This window comes from Chrysemys picta, chromosome 7 (assembly GCF_011386835.1).
Source record: "Chrysemys picta bellii isolate R12L10 chromosome 7, ASM1138683v2, whole genome shotgun sequence".
NCBI lineage: Eukaryota > Metazoa > Chordata > Testudines > Emydidae > Chrysemys > Chrysemys picta.
The window spans coordinates 29,542,613-29,565,312 of record NC_088797.1 but is presented as its reverse complement, the minus strand read 5'-3'; the positions used below and the strand labels follow the sequence as shown (position 1 = coordinate 29,565,312).

Here is a 22,700-nt window from a genome sequence, read left to right as displayed (position 1 = left end):
GTGCGGAGTGCAGCACCACTCTGATTTCCCGGAGGGGCGGCTGGGCCAAACCCGAGTGGCACTGCGATCTTGTGCCCCAGGTCCCACTGCCTGGAGCAGGCCTGGAGTCACTACTGTGGGGTGAGTGCGGGGCAGGTGTAATCCTCCACCCCAGGCCTCCCCCTGCGATGGGCCAGCATTGGGGGGGGGGTGCCAGGTTTGTGGGTGCCCTCTGGGCTGTTTAGGATAGTGCACCCCATTGAGTAGGGAGACTACATCTGCCCCGCTTGCCCCCATTGAGCTACTGAGTCTACCTCATTTGGAATTAGTTGAGGGGAGCTAGAGCAGTCGGGGCCGGGATCTGCTTGGTGGGTTTGATATTTCCTTGCTGAGTCTTTTTCATTCACAACAAGCATGTCCAAGTGGGCTTTCCTTCAAACGCACCCCTGGGCCAGTTACCCAAGGGCCAAAGATTTAAGTGCCACTTGGTTTCACTTCTAACTTGCTACCTCTCCCTCATCCCTCCATGTGGATGCACATGTCCCAGGATGAAGGTGCTTTTTCCCCAGTTCCAGGAGGTGTCGGAGTCCAGCGGGCGGGAGAGGGGGACACGGGTGCCACTGATACAAAAGGGGATTGGTTCATGGTATGGCCAGGCCCAGCCCCTGAAAGGGGTGTCCCCTGCAGACTGGGTTCAGTGCACTACAGGTGCCAGCTAGTAAAGCTACACCTCTGGTACCAGGGGCGTGGAGTTGTAGCTGTGCTACAGCAAGGTGTGTGTGTGTGTGTGCACGCACACTCCCTTGACAACACAACCAACACACTGCACCCACACACCCATATACTCTCCACTCAGTATACACTATTCCCAATAACCCACATGCTCCACCTCATACACCCCCCAACAACACTCCTGACACTCACACATCCTCGTATATCCCCCCACTCCCTATATCCCCCAACAAGTCCACCTCCCATCCCACAACTCTATATCTGCCCAATGCCCCCCATGCCACATACACCCCCCCCAACACCCTCAAGTCATATACCAACCAAAACCTACACCCCATCCCTCAAACACACACATGAGCTGTCTCTACTTGTAGCTTTTAATTGTCTCCCGAGACACAAGACACCGTTGGTAGAAAAATACTCTTTGAGTGACAATAAATAGCATAGAAATGGCAGCTCCAACAATGAACACTGTGCAGTCCAGAGCACGCCCTGCGGTTCTGGATCAGCTTCTGGAACTTGGGAGCAAAAAAAAACAAAAAAAACAACCAGTCCTGGTTCTTGGCTGGCCAGCGCTGTACAGCCTTGCACACCTGAGGTTGTTCTGGATCAGGGAGTGGGTTCTAGAATGATTGGAGGGGCAGTTTGCAATGTTCAGATGAGTTCTAGAATGAGGGAATTCTGGAACAGTCAGATGGAGGTCTAGAAACAGCAAGAGAGGTCTGGAACAGCTGTGAGTATTCTCAAATGAGCAATGGCAGCCTAGAACAGCTAGACCGGTTCTAGAATGAACAAGTTTTGCTAGAATGGTCAGTCAGAGTCTAGAATGAGTGCCTGTTGAACTGGGACATCTGGTTAGGTTCTAGTATGAGACCATGAATGTCTGGGGGGGATTCCAGAGCAATCCAGAAGGAGGTCAGGCAAGCTCTAGTATGTTCCAGGAAAAAAACAGCAAGCACAATGGGAATTTTGGGAAGGTTGCCACATCCCAAAAGGAATGGGAGGGTGGGGCTGCTATAGAACAGACAGGAAGGAGCTGTGGGAGGGTCTGGGATGGTTCTGAAGCACAAGGACATTCTTCAGCAATGATGGTAAAGAGATGGACAGGTTCCTGACTCATGAGTGAAAGATTCCAGAGAGCCCTGGAATAATCAAACACCGATGGCAGGGAAGGTTCTAGAATGTCATTGAAAGTTCTAGAGATGAGGGGGAAATTCCAGATGGGTGTGAAATAATTGGGAGCCTGGAATGGAGTGTGTGTGTGGCGGGGTGCTTCTAGAATTATCTAGAATGACAGTGAAGGTTTGAAAGTGGAAGGGGAGATTCCAGATGTGTCTGGAATGAACAGGAAGTTGGGATAATGGGAAAAAGTGCTAGAATGATCGTAAAGGTACCACAGCTGGGATAAATGGTTCCAGAAGGGCCTGGGATGACAGGGAACAGTTCTAGAATTGTCTGGAACCACATGGAAGGTTCCTGGTCATGAGGCTGGTTCTTGAGCAGGAAGAAAAGAGCTGGGGAAGCCGTGCCTGTCAGAGCGCCAGCAGGGTGGGGGAGTTGAGGGAGTCAGATGATTGGTCACCACTGCTGCTCCCACGCCGGTGGGCAGAGCTGCAGGGCTCAGGCGGGAAGGTATGGCCAGCAGGGGGCTCCCCTTCCCCTGGGGCAGGGTAGTTGAAGATCAGGCTTGGAGTGAAGGGAGTTAGTGAGGGTGTGACCATCAGGGTGGGGGTGTGCAGGGCCTCAGGCTCCAGGACCCCGCTGGGGGGAAGGCTGATCCGTGGGGGCACCGGTGGTGGCGGCCGACGTGGGACTGCTGGGGGAGGGTCCGGGGACTCCTGCTTGACGGGGGGTGGGGCGGACGGCCCCCCCAGCTCCTCCTCCTCTCCCGAGGACTCATCTTGCACTTTGCACACTGGCCGGTGGGCCTCCAAAATCAGCTCAAGCCTCTCCTTCTGCTTTTGCAGCTCTGCAATCTCCTTCTGCAGGCCTGACTTCTCCTCCTCCAACTGGTCTGTCTCCTGGGGGGGAGAGAGGTCAGGGGGAGGCAGGCACTTGGGTTTTATCCCTGGCATGGGGAGGGAAGTGGGGTCTACTGGTTAGTGTGTGTGGGGGGGTGCTGGAAATCAGGAGCTGTGGGTAAAATCCCCAGCTCTGGGTGGGGAGTGGGATCTGGCGGGTTAGCACAGGAGAGGATGGGGGATGAGATTCCTGGTTCTGTCCCCAGCTCTAGGAGTGGGAAGGGCACATCTTGCCCTACAGCCATCACAGTTTGCGTGGCTTTGATCCCATCCCTTGCAGAGCCAGGCAGGGTCAGAACTTGCATGGGCAACCTCCAATGAGAACTGAAGGGGGAGTCAGTAGGAGGACTCTCCCCTCACAGCCAGGGCTGGCCCCAATGCTCCTCCATGGTGCTGGGGGCGCTGTGCTGCAGGGAGTGCTGGGGGGATTCAGTAGGGGGTATTCACCATTTGCAGACAGTCCGTTAGCTCTTTCCTCCGGTTCCGGCACTTTGCTGCAGCCAGTTTGTTCCTCTCCCGTCGTACCCTGCGCCGCTCCTCTTCCTCGGGGGTCATCTGAAGTGGGGGCAAGAGAGGGGCAGGGGATTTCAAATGAGTGACAATGATGCCATATCTATTCCCCTCTATGCTGGTCCATGGACAACTGCCAAGGACCAGGTCCTTGTCAGGCTTTCACCCCAAGGAATAATACCCACAGGGATCCCTCACAGTGCATCAAAGATGCAGCCACCTCTGGGCAGGGGTATGGGGGGCTTCTTATACAGGGATCCCTAACTCAGTGCTGAGATGAGATTGGGGTACTTTTCTAGTTAGGGTAGGGGAATTAGCTTTGGGGGAGGTATATAGGGATGAGGGGGGGAGGGGAAGGGTTGTTTGGGGACATGGCAAGCATCCCCAAGGGTTAAAGTCTGGCTCGGGGAGCCAGCCCTCTCTGGCCCCAGTGGCTTCAAATGCTGCCTGGATTCCACAGGCTGGGGTGGTTGGGGAGGGAACACTCCTGGTATGCTGCTGGCCCCAGTGCCCCTTCCCTTCTGAGTCATCCTGTGGCTCCATGACTCAGCATGCTGTCATTTCCTCTCCTGCCTGCCCCCGGGGTGTGAACCCAAACGTCCCAGCCAAATCCCAGCTTCTAAGACTAGAATGAGGTCTAGTGGTTACAGCAATGGATCTGGGAGCCAGGGTTCCTGAGTTCTAGTTCTGGGAGGGGTGTGGGGTCTAGTGGTCAGATCAGAGGGGCTGGCAGCCAGGGCTCTGGGAGGGGAGTGGGGTCTGGTGGTCAGAGCAGGGGGCTGGCAGCCAGGGCTCTGGGAGGGGAGTGGGGTCTGGTGTGGTCAGAGCAGGGGGACTGGCAGCCGGGACTTCTGGGGGTTATCCCCAGGTCTCTGTGTGGGGACAGTGCTCTGAACCGGCCTTGCTAAGCATTTGGAGAGCTCCGGATGGACAGCGCCCTGTGTCCTGCCCGCGGTTCCGATGTTAGCCACTAGGTGGCCCCGCTGCCCTGTGGCGTTTGCGGTAGGGGGCCCAGCCCTAGGGCGGAATGAGTGCCAGCCACGCTTACTTGGTTCTTGTGGGAGAAAGGGACTCGCCTCCCCCCGGCCCAGGGCCGGCGCTAGGATTTTTGCAGCCCAAAGCAAAAACAATTTTGGCCGCCCCCCCCCTTATTTAATTACCCCACCCTCGGCCCCGCCCCAACTCCGCCCCTTCCCCAAATCCCCAGCCCTGCCTCCTCCCCCCAGGCTCTCAAGCCTAGGAGGGAGGGAGGGAGAGAAGCGGTGCCGTGCCATGGCCACTCGGAGTCTCCTCCTCCCGCCCCCCCAGGTTTGAGAGCCTGGGAGGGAGGGGGAGACTCTGAGTGGCCGCGGCGCGGGCGCCACTTCTCCCCCTCCCTCCCAGGCGCCCAAGCCTGGGAGGGAGGGCGAGTAGCGGCGCGTGAATCAGCTGTTTCGCGCGCCGTGGCAGCAGCAGCGGAGGTGAGCTAGGGCGGCCGGGGCACGTTTTTAGGGGCGGCATTCTGGCGCCGGCCATGCTGCCCCTAAAAATGTGCCGCCCCAAGCACCAGCTTGTTTTGCTGATGCCTAGAGCTGGCCCTGCCCCGACCCCCAGCCCAAGCGAAGCCCTGCTTCCCTCTCCCATCTCCTCCAGCTACTGCAAATCAGGGGGTAGCATCCCACTGTCCTTGGGGATTTGAAGTGGGAAACTGAGGCACAAAACAACGCACACCCCAGATTTCTGTCTCCCACCCCTCCCTTGCTCTAACCCTCTACACACCCTCCCCTCCTGAAGCTGGGGGTGGAACCCAGGATTCTAGCCTCCCAGCCCCCCTAGGCTAGGCATTCACCCCCTCCCCCACTCCAATAACTACCCTACTCACATGCTCACTGTGCCTCCGACGTAGCCCAGGGGTGGGCCCAATGGTGTGGATGACGCCTGGGCGGGCTCCAGCGGGGTAGGGGCCATAGGGGCGGGGGTATGGGGCAGCTGTGAAGGAGGAGGGTGAGGAGCAGGTGTTGAGCATCGTGGGCCGAACCATCCACTGCAGGTCCTGGCTGGAGGTGATGGTGTTGAGGCTGGGAACGAAGCTGGCAGCCCCTGTGCTCGGAGCAGGGGGGAACTTCTGTGGAGACAAGAAGAGGTGGCAGTTAGAGGAGGCCAGAGGCTGGAGGGGGTGGGGGAGCTAGGTGCATTGTACTCCAAGAGGGTTTCCCATTGCTGTGGGCTGTACAGGGGACAGGACTGACACACGGACCTGGGGAGCAGTTCTGGCTGCAGCTAGCGGAGGGCAGTACTGCCAGCATCACAAGGGCAACTGGTGCTGCCGAATAAAGATCCCCATTGCCATGGGCATGGGGGAAACATTCCAGTCTGCAGAGGGGGCCCTGGCTTGGCTTAGGGGCCAGGGGCCAGCAGTGAATTACTCCAGGAGCAAATCCTGAGTCACCGGCTGCATTCAGTCTCCTTGTGACCTCAGAGATCCTTGGAGGCAGCATGTCTAGGATGCAGGGAGGGAGGGGCTGGGAATCAGGACCCTGGCTTCTCCTCCAAGCTCTGGCAGGGGAATGGGGTGTAGTGGGTTGGAGCAGGGAGGCTGGAGTCAAGTCACTTGAATTCTCCTTCTGACCCTAGGAAGGGAGTGAAGTGGATATGGGGTGGGTTGGGGGGGGGGGGGGCTGGGAGCCAGGACTCCTGGATTAAATTCCCCACTCTAACCACTGATAACATGGGAGCTCAGGTGAGTCATTGCATCTCTCCTTGGGGAAGGCTCCCTAGTGGTACAATGGGATAACACAGAGAGGCAGGAAGCGTAACAGGCTGATGTATATAAAGTCAGGGAAAGGAAAGAATTCCTTGCACCACGGGACTGGTGGGTGAAACTCTGCCCTGAGGGATGCAGGAGGTCAGACAGATGATCAGAGTGGTTTCCTGGCCTTAAAGTGACTGGCTTTGTGAAGTGAGGGAAGGGGCTGCTATTTGAAAAAACAAACAAGGAAATTCCAGGTTTACATTTGGGGAAAAAAAACAATTTTGTTAATGGAAATTGCTAGTGTCCAGCTGAGCCTGGAGAGGACTTCAGAGGTCTGACAGCAAGTCAAATACTACACTGGGGTTCAGGACTCCTGGCTCCTGTCACTGACCTGGGGAAGGGCCTTTCACCTCTTAATGCCTCCATTGCCCCTTCACAGATTATATGGCCAGAAAGGACCATTGTGATCATCTAGTCTGAGCTCCTGCATAGCCCAGCCCCTAGGACTGCCCTGAACTAATTCCTGGTTGAACCAGAGCAGACCCATTAGAAAACCATCCCGTCTCGATTTCACAGCTACCAGTGCTGGCAGTTTGTCTGTTTAGACTGAGAGATCTTTGGGGGCAGGGACTGTCTCTTACTGTGTGTCCACGAAGCACCTGGGACAATGGGATCCCCCTCCCCTCTCAGCCCACAGTCTCTAGGTGCTGCCCTAATACCCATGATAACCAGGAAAGAGGTACATGTGCTACTCATGGTACAGATACACTTTAAAACATTGTAAAGTGCATCTTTGTCATTCAACACGTGTCCCCAGGTCCCTGATGAGGCTTCAGAAGGTTCCATATTTAACACTCCTCCACCATCCCCCCCCCCCCCCATTATTGTCTCTGACAGTTCATTTCACCCTTCACCCTCTGTGACAACACAGGGATTTTCTGTAACATTATTATGAAGCCTCTGTGTTCCTCAGTTTCCCTCTGTACTTTGCATTGCTCCCCAGTGGAGGAAAAGGGTTACATCTGCTCTTGGGGGCAGTGAGGATGGGAGGTGTGGGTGCTGCCTTGCCCACAGGGAATGGGTCTTTAAGGAACTGATTGAAACTGACCCAGACCAAGAGAGGGTCCAGGGAGACAATGGAAGCGCCAACAATTGTGCAGCAGAGGGAAGCTTCCGTGGGTGGGGTTGTGAACAAAGCTTGGCCCTGCCTGGAGACAAAGAACTGGGAGGTCACCAGCAGAGGCTAAAGAGTCGGCTTCTGGACCAGGCTGGCTGCTCGCACCTGGGACTGACGGAGGGTCGGGGGGGGGGGGGGGGAGAAACAGAGTCTGAAATGGAATCGCCTACAGCTGGGCTGGTGGGTTGCTCTGGCTTGGCTGGATGGACTATGTCTTAACCTGTAGTTCTCTGTGCTAACCTAAGGACTTCCGGTGCTGGGTTGCAGGTGACTAAAGGCCCCGCCTGTTTGACAAGGGCTGTCTGGCGTCACTGCACATGCATCCTGAGGTGCATTAGTCCCTGAAGAGTGGACAAGCCTCTGACTAGGAGTCTCTCAGCGCAGTGGCTGGGCAGCACACCCGATGTGGCGCAGGAGGGCTAGAGCCCAGAGGCTCAGCCTTAGCGGCGGCAAGGCTGGAAGGAAAAGTGGGGCCCATTACTGAAGGGGTTCCTCCAAGAGACTGTTTAAAGCCGGGGCCCAGCCCTGAGCCTGTGGATCTGTGAACCTTCCCACCCCAGTGCTGGTGTGTTGCTGTTGGAAATGCTGTAGGTGGGCTCTAGCTCCCAACAGTCAATTAAGGAGTGGGTGGGGGAGATTCTGTGGCCTGTGTTGTGCAGGAGATCAGACTAGATGATCATAATGGGCCCTGCTGACCTTAAAGTCTATGATTCTAAACCCACCCTGCTGGCCTTGGGATTTTAAACCCAGAATCGGTGCAGAGGCTTCTATTGGGGTTAAACCTTTGGGGGTCATGGGGTAATCCAAATCCTGATATCTCCATTTTACAGATGGGGAACTGAGGCACAATCGGCAGAGAGAGGGATCTGCCCTGGTTCACAGAGCAAGTCATAGGCAGGGAACCCAGGAGTCCTAACTCCCAGTCCCCTCTTCTTCCCCTCCACCCCCCAACAGTAAACTCGCCTCACCTCCCAGAACTGGGAATAGAACCCAGGAGCCCTAACTATACCTAACTATTAGGCCCTATGTCACCCTGGCAGTGCCCCCTTTAAGCCCTCAGACAAAGCCCCTTCCATCCCATACTCAGCCTGTCTGAATCAATACAAAGCTGTTCTGAAAGCCTTTACAGCCCATGCTGTCTCTGAGCATGGTGGCCAATCACTGGCTGGGGGCTCCTACCCTCCCATCCCAAAGGCACAGGCCCTCATAGGCTTTGGGAGAATCCCCACTGGTGATTGGCAGTATAGTGTGTAGGATACACATCTGCATGATCAGGATTCCGTTCAGCAGGGGACAGAGTGGTACAGGCACAGCAGCTGGTTTGGTGCAATAGGCAGAGGGGCAGATACCTTGCTAGTGCCATGCCATGCCCACTGTTTGCCTCCTGCCCAGACTTAGGGGTGCCCATGTGGGTTATTTATTACATGAATGGGGCAGAGCAGAACAGGAAGGTTTAGTGTCACTTCCCAGCCCCATCATCTTTTTAGGATCTGGCAAATATCAGGGGCAGAGCCCAGGCATGGGGCAGAGGAATTCAGCTCCTTGGAGCCAGGACCAAGGGACTGACAGGCTCAGGGGGTGGAGAATGGGATACAGGACCCTTTCCCTTGAGTGGCCGCCAGCTCCAATCCAGCCCCCCACCCCATGCTGCAAGACTGGCTGGCTCAGGGATATGGGGTCTTCCCCTCTAGAAGGCGCCAGCTCGGATCCAGCCCCAGAGCCACAGCATGACAGCTGCTTCTGTCCCATGCCCGTTGGGTGGCCCCCATGTAAAATGAGTTTGCTGGGTCTCAACATAGTGCATGGGCCCCGTCCCCACCTCGGCACTAGCCAGTCCTCTCAGTGACAGAGAGACCAAGGGCTCAATGGGGCACAGAGACCAAGCACCTGCCAGGGTGGGTGGAGACAAGACAGAGGGCTCCGTGCCGCCACTCTGGGCACACACTGGTGATTCCAGCTCCCAGGGCCACTGAGTCAGCATGATCCTCTAGCATGCTCCTGCATGTGAACAGCAGGGTGTGTGCAGAAATCCTGCCCCCAGATAACCCTCCCTGTGTCCTCCCCACCCCTTGACCCAGTTTCCCTGGCCTAGTGGGTCCCTCCCTAGCTCTGGCGTCACGCCCCAGCTCACTGTGCTGCGTACTGGTGCAGCCCAGCCCTGGGGAAGCAGACTGGCCACCCCTTCTGTGTCAGACTGAGAACACCTCCGGGAGATACTGCCCCAGAGACTGGGGACTCCCCCAAAACACAAGAGGGCTGGGCATGGGAGCAGAGCTTCCCAGGCACTGAATCTTGGCTGCCACCCTACTCAGGGCTAGTGGTTAGAGAAGCTGGGGCTGGGAGCCAGGACTCCTGGATTCGCTCTGGGAGGGGAGCAGAGTCTATTGGGTTAGAGCAGTGGGGGCTAGGAGCCAGGACTCCTGGGTTCTCTTTGCAGCGCTGGGAGGAGAGTGAGGCCTGGTGGGTTGCGGGAGGGGAGGGAAGCTGGGCGTCAGGATGCCTGGGGTCTCTATCCCCTGTGTGGCAGCTGTTCACATGGGGACGGCAGGCACTGCAGCTGGCTTTGGGGTGGGGCTGGCAGCTGTCGCAGGGGCGACCTTATGCAAGAGGAAATTGCTGAGGAATCTCGGCTCCCTGGGACACAGGCTGGGGTGAATGGAGGGGCCACCGGGGTGAGCGCAGCCCGTGACTCAGCCCCGCCGGTTCTGGTGACTCACCTGGCATGACTTGGCACCATGGAGCTCCAGCCGGGAGCGCGGTGCCTCGGGAGCCAGCGGATGGGGGGGGAGCAAGAAGGGAATTCCCCCATTCGCTCCCCATCTCCAGGTCTGTCCTGGTGCCACTTTCTGCCGTAGCCTGGAGCCCCAGCCCCACCCCCCACAACACTCATCCAGCCGCTGGAGGAGGAGGGTGTCTCACAATTTGCCAGCGGGAGAGGGCGGGGGGGGGGGGTGGGAGTGTGTCCAGCCCTGGGGTCTGTCTACCCCACACACACACACTGGGCTGCCTGGGTCCTCACCGCTGGCTCCGGACAGCCCAGAGAGGGAGGCGAGTCTTAAACCCTGCCCGGGGAGAACTGGCAAAACAGACTGGCCCGGACACCCCTCCCCCCACATTTTCAGCCCTGTGGCTTCCGTTCTGGACCCGTCCTGCGGGGCACGGAGGTGCCAGGAGGTGAAGTGGGTGCCCAAGAGAAAGGGAGCAGAGCTGGCACAGAACCCAGGAGTCCTGCTCCCCCCCGCTCTAGCCCCCGAGCCCCCGCTCCTCTCCCTGAGCTAAAATACTGTGTGTCGGTCAGCCCCACAAACCCGCTGAGGATGGACACCCTGGTGCACCTGCTTCCGCAGCCCCCTCCTGGATGGGATAAACTGTGTGCCATAAGCCCTGTAGGATGACAGCTGGCAAGGAGTCCCCTCCGCTGGTACAGGTGACTCTGGGGTGTCTCCCTGCAGCTGCCACTATGTGACTGGGCGGGAGCAGGGACACGGACACCCCAGGCCCGTATAGAGCCAGATCACTACAAGGGTCTGTGACCCGGGCACTCAGGCAGCAGCGAACGAGGGGAGCCCCCCCCCATCGCTCTGCTGTAGAGCGCCGGGTGGGGGAACCCCCTACATTCCTCAGCCATCGGCACGCGAGTGCCTGCGTGCGGGAGGGGGAGGGGGTCAAAGCAGCGGCCGCCACGCGGTGGGGTGAATCAACCCAGAGTATGAGTCACATCCCCCCCCCCCCCGAAACGAAATAGAGAGAGAAAGGAGAGGGCAAGAAAAGAGACGGGGAAAGGCTGGAGCAGGGCGGAAGGGGATCAGTGACTGGCGAAATAGGGCAGAGGTGGCTGGCAGTGCCTAGAGATGTGGAGGAGCAAGGGCTGGACAGAAAGAAAGGGGTGTGTGGAGACAGAGGGTGGGTGTGTATAGACAACTGGGGATGGGGATGGCTAGAGACTAGATTAGCCAGAGGGGTGGGGATGGGGACAGACTGACAGACAGTGGGGGACAGGGGCGCTGGGACAATTTGTACAGTGGGGGAGCTGAGAGCCATTGAACCAAAATGTAACCCCCAGCACCTAGGGCCGGAGAGGTGTGTATGGGAACAGAGACACAGACAGAGGAGGAGGTGTGTATGGGGGCGGACAGACAGATAGACGGGGAGCAGACAGCGGGGGAGGTGCGCACCGGGACGGACGGACAGACGGAAGGGAACGTGTGCACCGGAGCGGACAGACAGAAGGGGAGGTGTGCACCGGGACCGACGGACAGACAGGTGTGTATGGGAACGGGCAAACTGGGAGGTGTGAATGAGGACGGACGGACAGATAGACAGACACAGGGGAGTGTGTGTGGGGACAGACAGACAGACAGACCGACCGACCGAGCTCTCGGCCCCTTGCCCCCCTCGTCCCTTACCTGCTGCGCTGCTCCCGGAGTCCCTGAGGCGGCGGCCGGTCCCATGCTGCGCAGGGCAGGGTGCTGAGGGCGAGGGTTGTACGAGGATCCCGGGCCGTCCGCACTGCCCGCTCCATAGTCCCTGAACATGTCTGGCTCTCCGCTGGGGCCGTGCTGTGCCTAGGTCAGTCCAGTGAGCGCCTCTCAACTGCCTCCCGCCTGGTTACTTTTTTATGAATGGGAACTCCGGGGCTGCCTCACTTTAAGCTGGGGGAGGGGAGGGGCGAGTCCCACCCCGCGCCCTTTTCAAGGCATCAGAGAAGCAGGGAATCCCCACTCCAACAACCCACGCCCGTTCCGCTGGGCCCTATTCAATTAAGATGCACCCTTCTGCCTGGAATCAAAGTTTGGTCAGCCTCTAAAAGGCCAGCAAAGTCAATATTTCCCCCCTGTTCTAAATCTATTTGGTACGGTCCGGGGAGTGACTCAGCTCGGTGACGTAGATATCCATATATAGTATGATTTCCTCCGGCTTGCTGTGCAATAGTAAAGGATTCCCCTCTGTGTTTGTTTCCAAGCTCTGTTTGTTCAAGATGCGTTTCAGAGAATCCGGCTCAAGATAAAAATACGCCCCCCCCAGTACTACAATAACAACACCACACAAACACCCACACCTGTACACCACCACACACATCCTGAACCTCACACACGCCTGTACAACCCCCCCCACCGTATTACAGCACATACCCTGTACACCACCATCGCACACATCTCTGTACAACACACAGCTGTGCAACAACACACCCATCGCTGCACAACCACACACACTGCACAACTACATGCATCGCTGTGCACACAAAAATACACACAGCCTGCACAACGACGTACACCTCTAAACAAAGAGACAGACACACACACTCACATCAGGCCAGGTATCAGAGGGGTGTTAGTCTGGATCTGTAAAAAGCAACAGAGAGTCCTGTGGCACCTTTAAGACTAACAGATGTATTGGAGCATAAGCTTTCGTGGGTGAATGCCCACTTCGTCAGACGCAGATCACTGATGCATCCGAAGAAGTGAGGTTTTTACTCACGAAAGCTTATGCCCAAACAAATCTGTTAGTCTTTAAAGTGCCACCAGACTCCTTGTTGTTTTTGTAGATACAGACTAACACGGCTACCCCCTGATACTTGATCACTGAAGTGGGTATTCACCCACGAAAGCTTATGCTCCAATACATCTGTTAGTCTTAAAGGTGCCACAGGACCCTCTGTTGCTTTTTACAGATCCAGACTAACACCCCTCTGATACCTGGCCTGATGTGAGTGTGTCTGTCTGTCTCTTTGTTTAGAGGTGTACGTCGTTAAAGGTCTTAAAGGTGCCACAGGACCATCAGGCCAGGTAGCTTGTTTTCACACGTCAAAGATGCAAAGACATCCTCCTCTCTCCCCCCCCCCCACTCTCACCTCCCCCACGTGCTCATGCGGTAAATGAATTCGGGGCTGGGTAGGACCCCACGGGCAATGGGGGGCCCGGGCCGGTACACTCCAGGAGCCAGGGGGCCTAGGAAAGGAATACACAGAGAGAGAGAGAGGTATGCAACAGGGGCCTCCGGTTGGTCCAGAGATAGGAAAGTGTCTGGATGGGGTGGCTAGACAGACCAAGGAGTGTGTTGGGGGGAAGGGAGAGAGAGGGCGTGTGTGTGAATGGATAGATGGGGATGTGCATGGGGATGGGTGGACAGAGGCAAAAGTGGCACAGGGGATGGGGGCAGAGGGTCCCTGTGACCATGCGGAAGGGGGGAGTCAGGGGATAGGGGTCCCTGTGACCCTACAAGGGAAGGTGGGAGGCAGGGGCAGTTTATAGGTGGGACCCTGCCCCTCCACACATGCCAGCACTGCCAGTTTCTGGGGCTGAGCAGCTGGACCAGACCCAATGATATTATGGTATGCCCTGTGAATCCCCCCAATACCCTCCAATCAGAACAAGAACCCCCAACCCAACACAGGCAGGGACCCCGGCAATCTGGCTGCCCCCTCCCCTCTGCAGTATCATAGAGAGCCCCTGCCCCCTTGAACAGAGACGCTGAGCCTGGCTCCCCCACCCTCTCCCACTGATGAGAGCCTCAGGTCACCCCTCTGGCTAAGAAACAAGCCGCTTGAAGATACCCTAGCATGGAGAATGGAAGTGTCCAGCTAAGGTGGTGGGCTGGGAGTCAGGACTCCTGTATTCTGTCCCCAACTTTGGTGGTGGTGGTGGTGGTGGGGCTATTGGATTAGAGTGGGGGCTGGGGCCAAGATACCTGAAAGGGAATGGGGTCTAGTGGGTTAAAGCAGAGGGGGCTGGGAATCAGGACTCCTGGGTTCCATACACAGCTCTGGGAGGAGAGTGGGGGCGTTGGTTTCTCTCTTTCTGCGTGGGCTGCGGGGGTGTAAATTCCTGACACGGAATTTTCCTGCGGGTTCCTGGAGAGCAATGCAGCAGCCTCTGGTCACTTTCAGAATCAGGAACTGAAAGCGACTACCAGTGAAACTGGCAGGGCTGGGCTCCCTGCAGAGAGTGAAAGCATGTCCCGCATGTTCCGCAGGCTCCCCACAGCCACAAGGAGCCTGACAGTGTCATTGGGGGAGCGGGGAATGAAACCCAGGGGTCCTGGCTCTCAGATTCCCCCCCCCCGTTTTAACCACTAGAACCCCCCTCCAAGTACCAGGGAGAGAACCCAGGAGTCCTGGCTCCTCCCCCCAAGCCTCAAAACAAACAGCTCTTCTGGGAGGTGCCTACAGGGTGGGGGTCCAGTGTCTGTTCCTGTTCCCTCCCCCCACCCAGGCGCCATGACCCCCCCTCCCCCCGTGAGGGTTAACGATCCCTCTCCCCAAGGAACGGGACAGGATGTGAGACACGGAATGTGGATGATCTCATGCTCCCGGTGACTAACCTGGCAGGAATGGGGGGCAGGGAGCAGCCAGCTGGCACCTCGCCACTAGCCTTGGGGAGCAATGAGAGGTCGGGGACATGGCTGGTTCCCACCCCTGGGTAATGGCCCCCCTGCTCCCCAGTAACCCTGAGCACACAGCAGTGGAGTTACCACAGTTCCCTGGGGACGATCATGGGACAGTTGCTGGGAGGCTGCCGGTTGGGACTGAGGGGCACCAGCAGAGCCATATGAGGAGGGGGAGCCCAGGGCTGGGATAGCAGGGGGCTACAGGCTGGCACTGAGGGGCACTAGCAAAGCTGGGTGGGGGGAGCCCAGGGCTGCGATAGCAGAGGGCTGCAGGCTGGCACTGAGGGGCACTAGCAGAGCTGGGTGGGGGGAGCCCAGGGCTGGGATAGCAGGGGGCTGCAGGCTGGCACTGAGGGACACTAGCAGAGCTGGGTGGGGGGAGCCCAGGGCTGGGATAGCAGGGGGCTGCAGGCTGGCATTGGGGCACTAGCAGAGCTGGGTGGGAGGAGCCCAGGGCTGGGATAGCAGGGGGCTGCAGGCTGGCACTGAGGGGCACTAGCAGAGCTGGGTGGGGGGAGCCCAGGGCTGGGATAGCAGGGGGCTGCAGGCTGGCATTGGGGGCACTAGCAAAGCTGGGTGGGGGGAGCCCAGGGCTGGGATAGCAGGAGGCTGCAGGCTGGCACTGAGGGGCACTAGCAGAGCTGGGTGGGGGGAGCCCAGGGCTGGGATAGCAGGGGGCTGCAGGCTGGCATTGAGGGGCACTAGCAGAGCTGGGTGGGGGGAGCCCAGGGCTGGGATAGCAGGGGGCTGCAGCTGACATTGAGGGGCACTAGCAGAGCTGGGTGGGGGGAGCCCAGGGCTGGGATAGCAGGGGGCTGCAGGCTGGCATTGGGGGCACTAGCAGAGCTGGGTGGGGGGAGCCCAGGGCTGGGATAGCAGGAGGCTGCAGGCTGGCATTGAGGGGCACTAGCAGAGCTGGGTAGGGGGAGCCCAGGGCTGGGAGAGCAGGGGGCTACAGGCTGGCATTGGGGGCACTAACCGAGTGCATGTGTCACAGCCTTTCAAACTGCCCCATCACCTTACTCCATACTTGAAAGCAGCAGGTTCCTGGAGAGCAATGGAGCTGTGTGGAGGGGATTTCCACAGGCTCCCGCCAAATCATCAGCACGTGGCACTCACAAGTGCTTGTGGCTGCCAGGGATGAGGCAGGGCCCCTCTGTGTCTATGGAGGGAATGGGAGAATGGGCCAAATCCCAAACAGGAGACGGCCAAGAGCTCTGTATACTCATCCACTTACTCACCCTTCCTTTTCCTCCTGACTTTACTCACTCTGGCAACTTGAGGTTTGGATCCCAGCCTAATGCAGCACAGATCCAGGACTGGGATAAGAGGGGCTGCAAGTCTGGATTGAGTAGCAGCAGGAGAGACGGGGGTGGGGGACGACGACCCAGGGCTGGGATAGCAGAGAGGCTTCAAGTCCAGAGTGAGAGCTACCCCTGTGGAATTCAAGGACAACAGGGTACCAGTGTTACCATCTCCTGGGACACTCCGAACAGCTCCCTCTATCCATGGGGCATGTTAACCCCTTGCATGCTAGAGCAGAGGGACCCTGGGTGCTGCAGTGCATGGGGGAGGGGCTGCCTTAAGATCACCAGCCATGTGCTCAGCCCCACCCTACCCCTAGCTGCCGAGTTGCCAGGGCCACTTTTTGCAGTGGTTCCCAGGGGCTATTCCTTCCTCGCCCCCAACCCCACCCAGCTTAGGGGCCTCCCTCTACTCTGAGTCTCAAATACTGTCAGGCTGGGGCCCCTCAGGATGAGATGGTTCAAGTGCCATTGGCCTGGGGGTCTCTGCCCACCCCAATCTTGGACCCAAGGGCCAGGGGTGTCCTACACCCCGCCCCCAACTCCTCCCAGAGCTGGGAGAGAACCCAGGAGTCCTGACTCCCCCACCCTGCTCTAAGCCAGCAGATCCTGTAGCTCTTCCAGCATCCCAGTAAAACGTCTGCCTGGATTGGCCTAATAGAGAGGCTCCAGAACTGTGCCCTTCACCAAAAGCAGTTTTGCCCCCTCCCCTCACTCTTGCCTCTCCCCAGCCCCATTCCCCTGAAGCCCTTCCCCCCATTCCTACAGGCTTCATGTACTGGCAGTGCTATACAGAATGCAGGGAGAAGATCCCTGGGAGCCAGGACTCCTGGGTTCTTTCCCAGCTCAGGCAGGCAGTTGTATATAGCAGCCCCTTAGCACCAGAGTAGGGCTCTCCTTGGGCTTGGGGCAAATGGTGCCAGGATGGCATATTGGGTTGTTGGCACCATGCCCAGCCTGTACCCTGTCCTGGAGCCAGCGGGGGCATTCAACTCAATCATCTCAGGGCTGGGAGATTCTTGAAGAAAAAAATCAGACTGGGTGAGACACAGAGCAAAGGAGGGAGTGGACAAGGGGCCTTTCTCCTCTTGGGGCACTGGCTCCATTCTGACCCCAAGATGGTTCAGGAGATTGGGCAAGGGGCTACAGGGCACCAGGTCCAATCCAGACCCAGGTCATTCATAACTGCAGGCCATTCCCAGCTCTGCCGGTGGATTAAGTTGTGGGCCCCCCTGAGGGCATCTGCATCACACCAGCTGAAGCAGAAAGGCCAAGGGTTGAATGGTCCAGTGACAGCCAACTCCCCAGTGGAAGGGGGTTGCAGCAGCAGGCCATTTGGGGAAGGAAGTCTCCATGCTGCTGCCCCATTTTAGGACAAGGAGAATCCCAGGTCCAGGAGTGCCGAGTCGGTACTGACTGTGCCCCTGTATCTGGCACAGCCCAGACCTCACCTCTTCCTTCCCCACAGGACCCAGAGTCTCATCCCCCTCTGAATCACTGCAGGCCTCTGGCACCTTTCTCTACCCAGGCGCCTGTCATTCCAACCCCATGAGCTGGGGGATATGCATCCGAAGAAGTGGGCTGTAGTCCATGAAAGCTTATGCTCTAATAAATTTGTTAGTCTCTAAGGTGCCACAAGTACTCCTGTTCTTCTTTTAGCACTGAGAGAGATTTCCTGCCCCCTGTGCTCCCAGCTTGCAGCCATCAGCCACTGGGCCTCAGCCAGAGCAGCAGGTCTCCACGCTAAGCGGAGACCAGCTGGGTCAGTGTAGGGTGGGAGACCTGTACTTCACGGGGAGAGGCTCTCCAAATAGCCCCACCTCATGTCAGACAAACAGCATCCATTGAACAGGGAGGCTGTCAGCCACAAACCGGCACATACTGCACACTCATTATGGGACTGCACAGACACCAACCTATGCAATCTAGTGTGTGAATGCACTTACACAGCAACAATCACTCAACTACACACAACGAAGACTGCACAGACTCTCTCCTGATTTCACAATCATATGCAATGCCAATTGCACATACAAACACGCCAATTGCAACACACTCATCCAATTGTGCACATACACATGTATACAGCTTGACAATTGCACAGACTCTCACCCTAACCCTGACAATTGCCCATAATCACGCACAACAGCAATTGCAACACACACCCTCTGTGTGTGGATGCACATTCTGCCACACTCCCTGCTCCCTTTCTCAAGTTCCAAGCCCACAGCAGCCTGTTCCCCTCAAGCCCCACAGCAGGGGGTGCTGTAGGGAGCAGGGCGGGATCTCTGGCTGTACAGGGAGCTCCTAGCTATTCCAGGGGCCAGGGATAGCTTAGTGGTTTGCACATTGGCCTGCTAAACCCAGGGTTGTGAGCTCAATCCTTGAGGGGGTCATGTAGGGATCTGGGCAAAATCAGTACTTAGTCCTGCTAGTGAAAGCAGGGGGCTGGACTCGACTCAACTCAATGACCTTTCAGGATCCCTTCCAGCTCTATGAGATAGGTATATCTCCCTTTAAAGGGGGGGTGGGGTGGTTCCCATTCTCAGCTGGACTGTGTGATTCCAGCAAGTGCAGTCTTGCCCCATCCCCACCCTCCTGGCTCTGACGCCAGCACCTGGCAGGGCTGACGCAAGCAGAGTGATTGCTCCATCTACCACAGAGAGGGAAGGATAAAGGGATATTGCTCTTCCCTAGAAACCTCGTACCTCAGTTTCCCCCCTGCCAACCAGTCTTCCAAACTACTAGTCTTCTTTGTTTTGCTGACAATATCCCTGAGCTCATGTCCTGCTTTGTGCTCAGACTCACCTGTCCCAGGGCTCTGATCCAAGCTGCAATGACTGGAAGGCCCCTGATACCTCCCATAACACTATGCAGCAGGGAGCCAGGGCTATTCCCAGCCCCCTGCCGATTACACAGGGGGTAACCCTAGAGGAACCTCAGCCCCCTGCCACTAGGGGCAATGGGTGGTCACCATTCCTCTTTCCAGCCCCAATCCTTCCCAGGGGTTACCCAGCACCAGCTGGAAACTGGGCCTGGGCTGCACCCACCTTTTTCCAGCCCAGGCCCAATTTCTCCCAGCGGGGATGTTCCCATCCCGACTAACTTCCTAGCTGCTTGTGCCTCCCTCCCCACTAGGTTTATTATGCCTCCCCCAACACCTGTGGCTGCTCTAGGGACCCCATATCCCCTCCCTGCCTCACTCTCCATATCCCCCATCCCATTTATCAATTCACAGGTGGCTCTGATAGTAAGGAGAGCCATAACACTGCAGGGGTGGGGGAAGTCCCCAGTTATCCCTTCTCTCCCACTCACACTCCTATTAACCTCTTGGGGCCCTGTTGAGGGGGCAGGGGATCAGTCTGCCCCACCCCTGCCCCATCCTGGCACATTAATTTCCTTGTGGCTGCCAGGTTCTCTCTTTTACGCAGTGCCAGCCCCGCTGTAGGCAGGGAGTGGTGCCAGGGCTTGAGACACACTCTAGGCATCCTTGCATCCAGTGCCTTCTCAGCCTCACCCCATCACAGCCTTTTAACCAGGGTCAGCAGCACTTGGGGGCTGATCCCTGCCCTGCTCCAGGGGGCAGTCCTGGGGCTCCCTGCCTGGCCAACCCCTGGACAGACCAGGATTGGGGGGAGGAAGGGAAGGGGGCTGGTTGGAATGAGGAGAGGGAGGGACATGCAGGGGGAATGAGGGAGAGTAGAGAGGTGATGTTTGGGGTGATCGGGGAAGCAGGAGTGGAAGGGAAGACATGGGAGAGGGGTGTGCAGGGTTGCGGGGGCAAGCTGTGGAGCAGGCACGGGAGTGGAAAGGGCATAGGGGGATGAGAGAAGGGGGTGGGGTGCTAAAGGATACTGGGGGGGACTGAAAGGGAAGGAGGGATACGGGGTTTCCTTGCCCCGTACAGCGAGCCTTTGGGCTCTCTTCCTGGCTGCTGGCCCAGGGCAGGGCGGAGGGGTCAGCGCTGCTCCTCCTGACTCCTTGCACGTACGGCCCCCGCCCGGACCCTGCTCTCTGGCGCCACCCAGCGACTCTCCGCTTGTAAAGCGCATTCACTTAATTTTTACATTTCTTGCCCATTGGTGGATACAGACCCCGCCCCCCGCAGCTGGGGAGAGGACCCAGGAGTCCTGGCCCCCTGCTTCTACCCATTAGACCTCCCTCCCCGCAGCCCGAAGAAGGGGAGGAGAGAAGCCCCACCAAATCCCCGGACTGACATCCCTCCCCCCGCACTCTGCCCAGCTGCAAGCGTACAGGGCTTCCTACACGGCACAAGCTGAGCCCCCCCAGCCGAGATCGCTCCGCGCCTGCGCACTCCCCCCCCCCGCGGTCCTAAGTTCGCGCTGCCCGGACTCTATTTCGCGCTGCCGGAGATGGAGTGGAGTGGAGCCGGAAGCGGAAGCTCGGCTAGGGCCTGTCCCCGCTGTGGGGTGGGGGCCGGGCCATAGAGCGAGCGCCACGTCGGGTGAGCGCCAGGTCCGACGCCACCGAATCAGCTCCGGGACAGTGTGACAGAGGAGCCGGACGCAACCGACTCAACCTGCCAGGGGGAGCCGGACGCGGCGTCTCGAGGCCAGGGGGGTTCCCCGCCGCTGCTCGCCATGCGGGTGCCCCGGCCGGGCCCCGGACTCCTGGGTCCCCTGCTGCTGCCGCTGCTGCTGGCCGGCGGGTGCGGGGCGCTCTCGTTCCAGCTGCCGGCGCAGACCCGCAAGTGCCTGAAAGAGGAGATGCACCGCGACGTCATGGTGACCGGGGAATATGAGGTGTCAGAGGCCGGGGCGCCGGGGGCCAGGACCGATCTCCGGGTGAGAGCCCCTAGGGATCCCCGCCGCACCCCCGAACCCTCCCCCCATGGTTAGCGCTGGCTTCGGGGCCACCCCCGTGACCCCTCGGGTGCCCTGCCCCCTGCGCTGTGCACCACCCCAGGACCGCCCCTTTGTTCTCCAAGGTCCAAGGCTTACCTCGGAGTTATGTGACGCCCTCCCCCAAGAAGGATATCAGGGACCCCCGTCTGCCCACTGGACACCCCATACTCCTGGGTGGAGGGGACACACTACACCCCTATCCTCTTGGGGAACAGGATCATTGTAGGCATTGGGAGCCTGGTCCGGGGAGATGGGTAGTACTGTGGGATCACAGTCTGTCCCCACCCCCACCCCAGGTGACAGACTCCTCCGGCCACCTGCTCTACTCCAAGGAAGATGCCAAGAAGGGCAAATTCGCCTTCACCACAGACGACTATGAGATCTACGAGATCTGCTTCGAGAGCCACGCCCAGTCGGGTATGAGGTCTCACTCCTGGTGCAGGGATTCTGCATCCTGGGGGGCATTCCTCCCACCCCACAGCTCCCTGCCACCCTCATTTGGGGTCTCCTGCACTCAGCATGGCCAAGAAACGTGATCATGAGGGAGGTCTAGTGGTTAGCATTGAGGAGGGTGCTGGGGGCCAGGATTCCTGGGGTCTATTCCTGGCTGTGGGAGGGGAGTGGTATCTAGTGGCTACAGCAGGACAGGCTGAGAACCAGGATTCTAGGGTTCTATCCCTGACTGGAAGGGAAGTGGGGTCATGCACCAGCTCTTCCCTCACCTGTGACAGTTATAACTTTTCTTTCATCCCTCCCTCCCCAGTGGGTTTCCGAGTTCCTGACCAGCTGATCACCCTCAATGTCAAACATGGGGTGGAGGCCCGGAACTATGAAGACGTGAGTAACACCCCCTTTGAGTCCCCCACCCCCTGCAGCTGCCCCTCTGTCTTGTGCCTGATGGGGAAGGTGGGGTACCAGCAATCTCAGCCCAAGGACAGATTTGACAACATCCACCCAACTGGGCATGTATCCCCAAAAGCCTGAGGGCCAGAATTCTGACGGGTCCCTGTATTAACAGCCCTCTGTGCCCCAGCCCAGAGGCGTCCGCATTTCAGCATGGTGCGAGGGATCCCTGTATAAACAGCCCCTGTGCCCAGTCCAGGATGGCCATGTCTCTGCACCGGACAAGAGATCCCTGTATAGACAGCCCTTACCCCAGAGGTGGCTATGTCTCAGTGCGGGGTGGAATTGTGCATCTCATTCCCACTGTCCCCACCCCCAGATTGCCAAGGCAGAGAAGCTGAAGCCCCTGGAGGTAGATCTGCGACGTCTCGAGGACCTTTCTGAATCCATCGTCAAGGACTTTGCCTACATGAAGCAGCGGGAGGAGGAAATGAGGGACACAAATGGTGAGGAGGCACTCCATGTACCCACTAGACCCCACTCTCCTCCCAGGGCTGGGGACAGAACACAGGAGGAGGGGACCGGGAGCCAGGACGCCTGGGTTCTCGCCTGTGAAGTGGCTGGAAGCCACTTGTGATGATGCTTTGGGGTCCCCTGTTCACCCCATGTCTCTCTCTCCGCAGAGTCCACCAGCACCCGTGTGCTCTACTTCAGCATCTTCTCCATGCTGTGTCTGGTGGGCCTGGCCACCTGGCAAGTCTGTTACCTGCGCCGCTTCTTCAAGGCCAAGAAGCTTATCGAGTGAGCAGCCCCTTGGGTGTGTCTGCCTCTCTCACAGGCCCCCCTGCGCCGGGCTCCCTTCCTGATGGCCCTAGAATCCACATCCAGCATCTCTCAGCTCTAGTGGGAAGCGGCACCTGCACTGGACATCTCTGCCCATCAGGAATGGATTCTGGTGGGAAGAGGGGGTTCTGGCCCCCCAATAGGGATCCAACTACCCCCACGTTTAAGGATCCTGTAGTTAACAGAGGATCTGGTAGTGACGGCACCGTGATCGGGAGGGATTGGTTTGTAATTATTTTAAAATAAATAGTTAATTGGGATGCTGGCTTGTGATGGCATTTTGGGGGCGGGGGGGAAAATCTTCCACCT

At 58.2% G+C, this 22,700-nt stretch overlaps 2 protein-coding genes across 2 annotated transcripts; one reads left to right on the top strand and one right to left on the bottom strand.

Moving 5' to 3' along the window:
- Nucleotides 1-1,070: 1,070 nt before the first annotated feature.
- Nucleotides 1,071-11,931, bottom strand: FOSL1 (FOS like 1, AP-1 transcription factor subunit). The gene is made up of 4 exons (XM_005305470.4): nucleotides 11,557-11,931; nucleotides 5,104-5,346; nucleotides 3,180-3,287; nucleotides 1,071-2,732 (listed from the first exon to the last, which is right to left on the bottom strand). Exons 1-4 carry the CDS (start codon nucleotides 11,683-11,685, stop codon nucleotides 2,244-2,246), a joined length of 969 nt encoding a protein of 322 aa, XP_005305527.1. The 5' UTR covers nucleotides 11,686-11,931; the 3' UTR covers nucleotides 1,071-2,243.
- An 8,283-nt stretch (nucleotides 11,932-20,214) lies between these two features.
- LOC101951632 (transmembrane emp24 domain-containing protein 10-like) lies at nucleotides 20,215-22,651 on the top strand. Its single transcript, XM_005305469.5, has 5 exons — nucleotides 20,215-20,645; nucleotides 21,002-21,122; nucleotides 21,469-21,542; nucleotides 21,928-22,054; nucleotides 22,232-22,651. Exons 1-5 carry the CDS (start codon nucleotides 20,442-20,444, stop codon nucleotides 22,351-22,353), a joined length of 648 nt encoding a protein of 215 aa, XP_005305526.1. The 5' UTR covers nucleotides 20,215-20,441; the 3' UTR covers nucleotides 22,354-22,651.
- The last annotated feature ends 49 nt before the right edge of the window (nucleotides 22,652-22,700 follow it).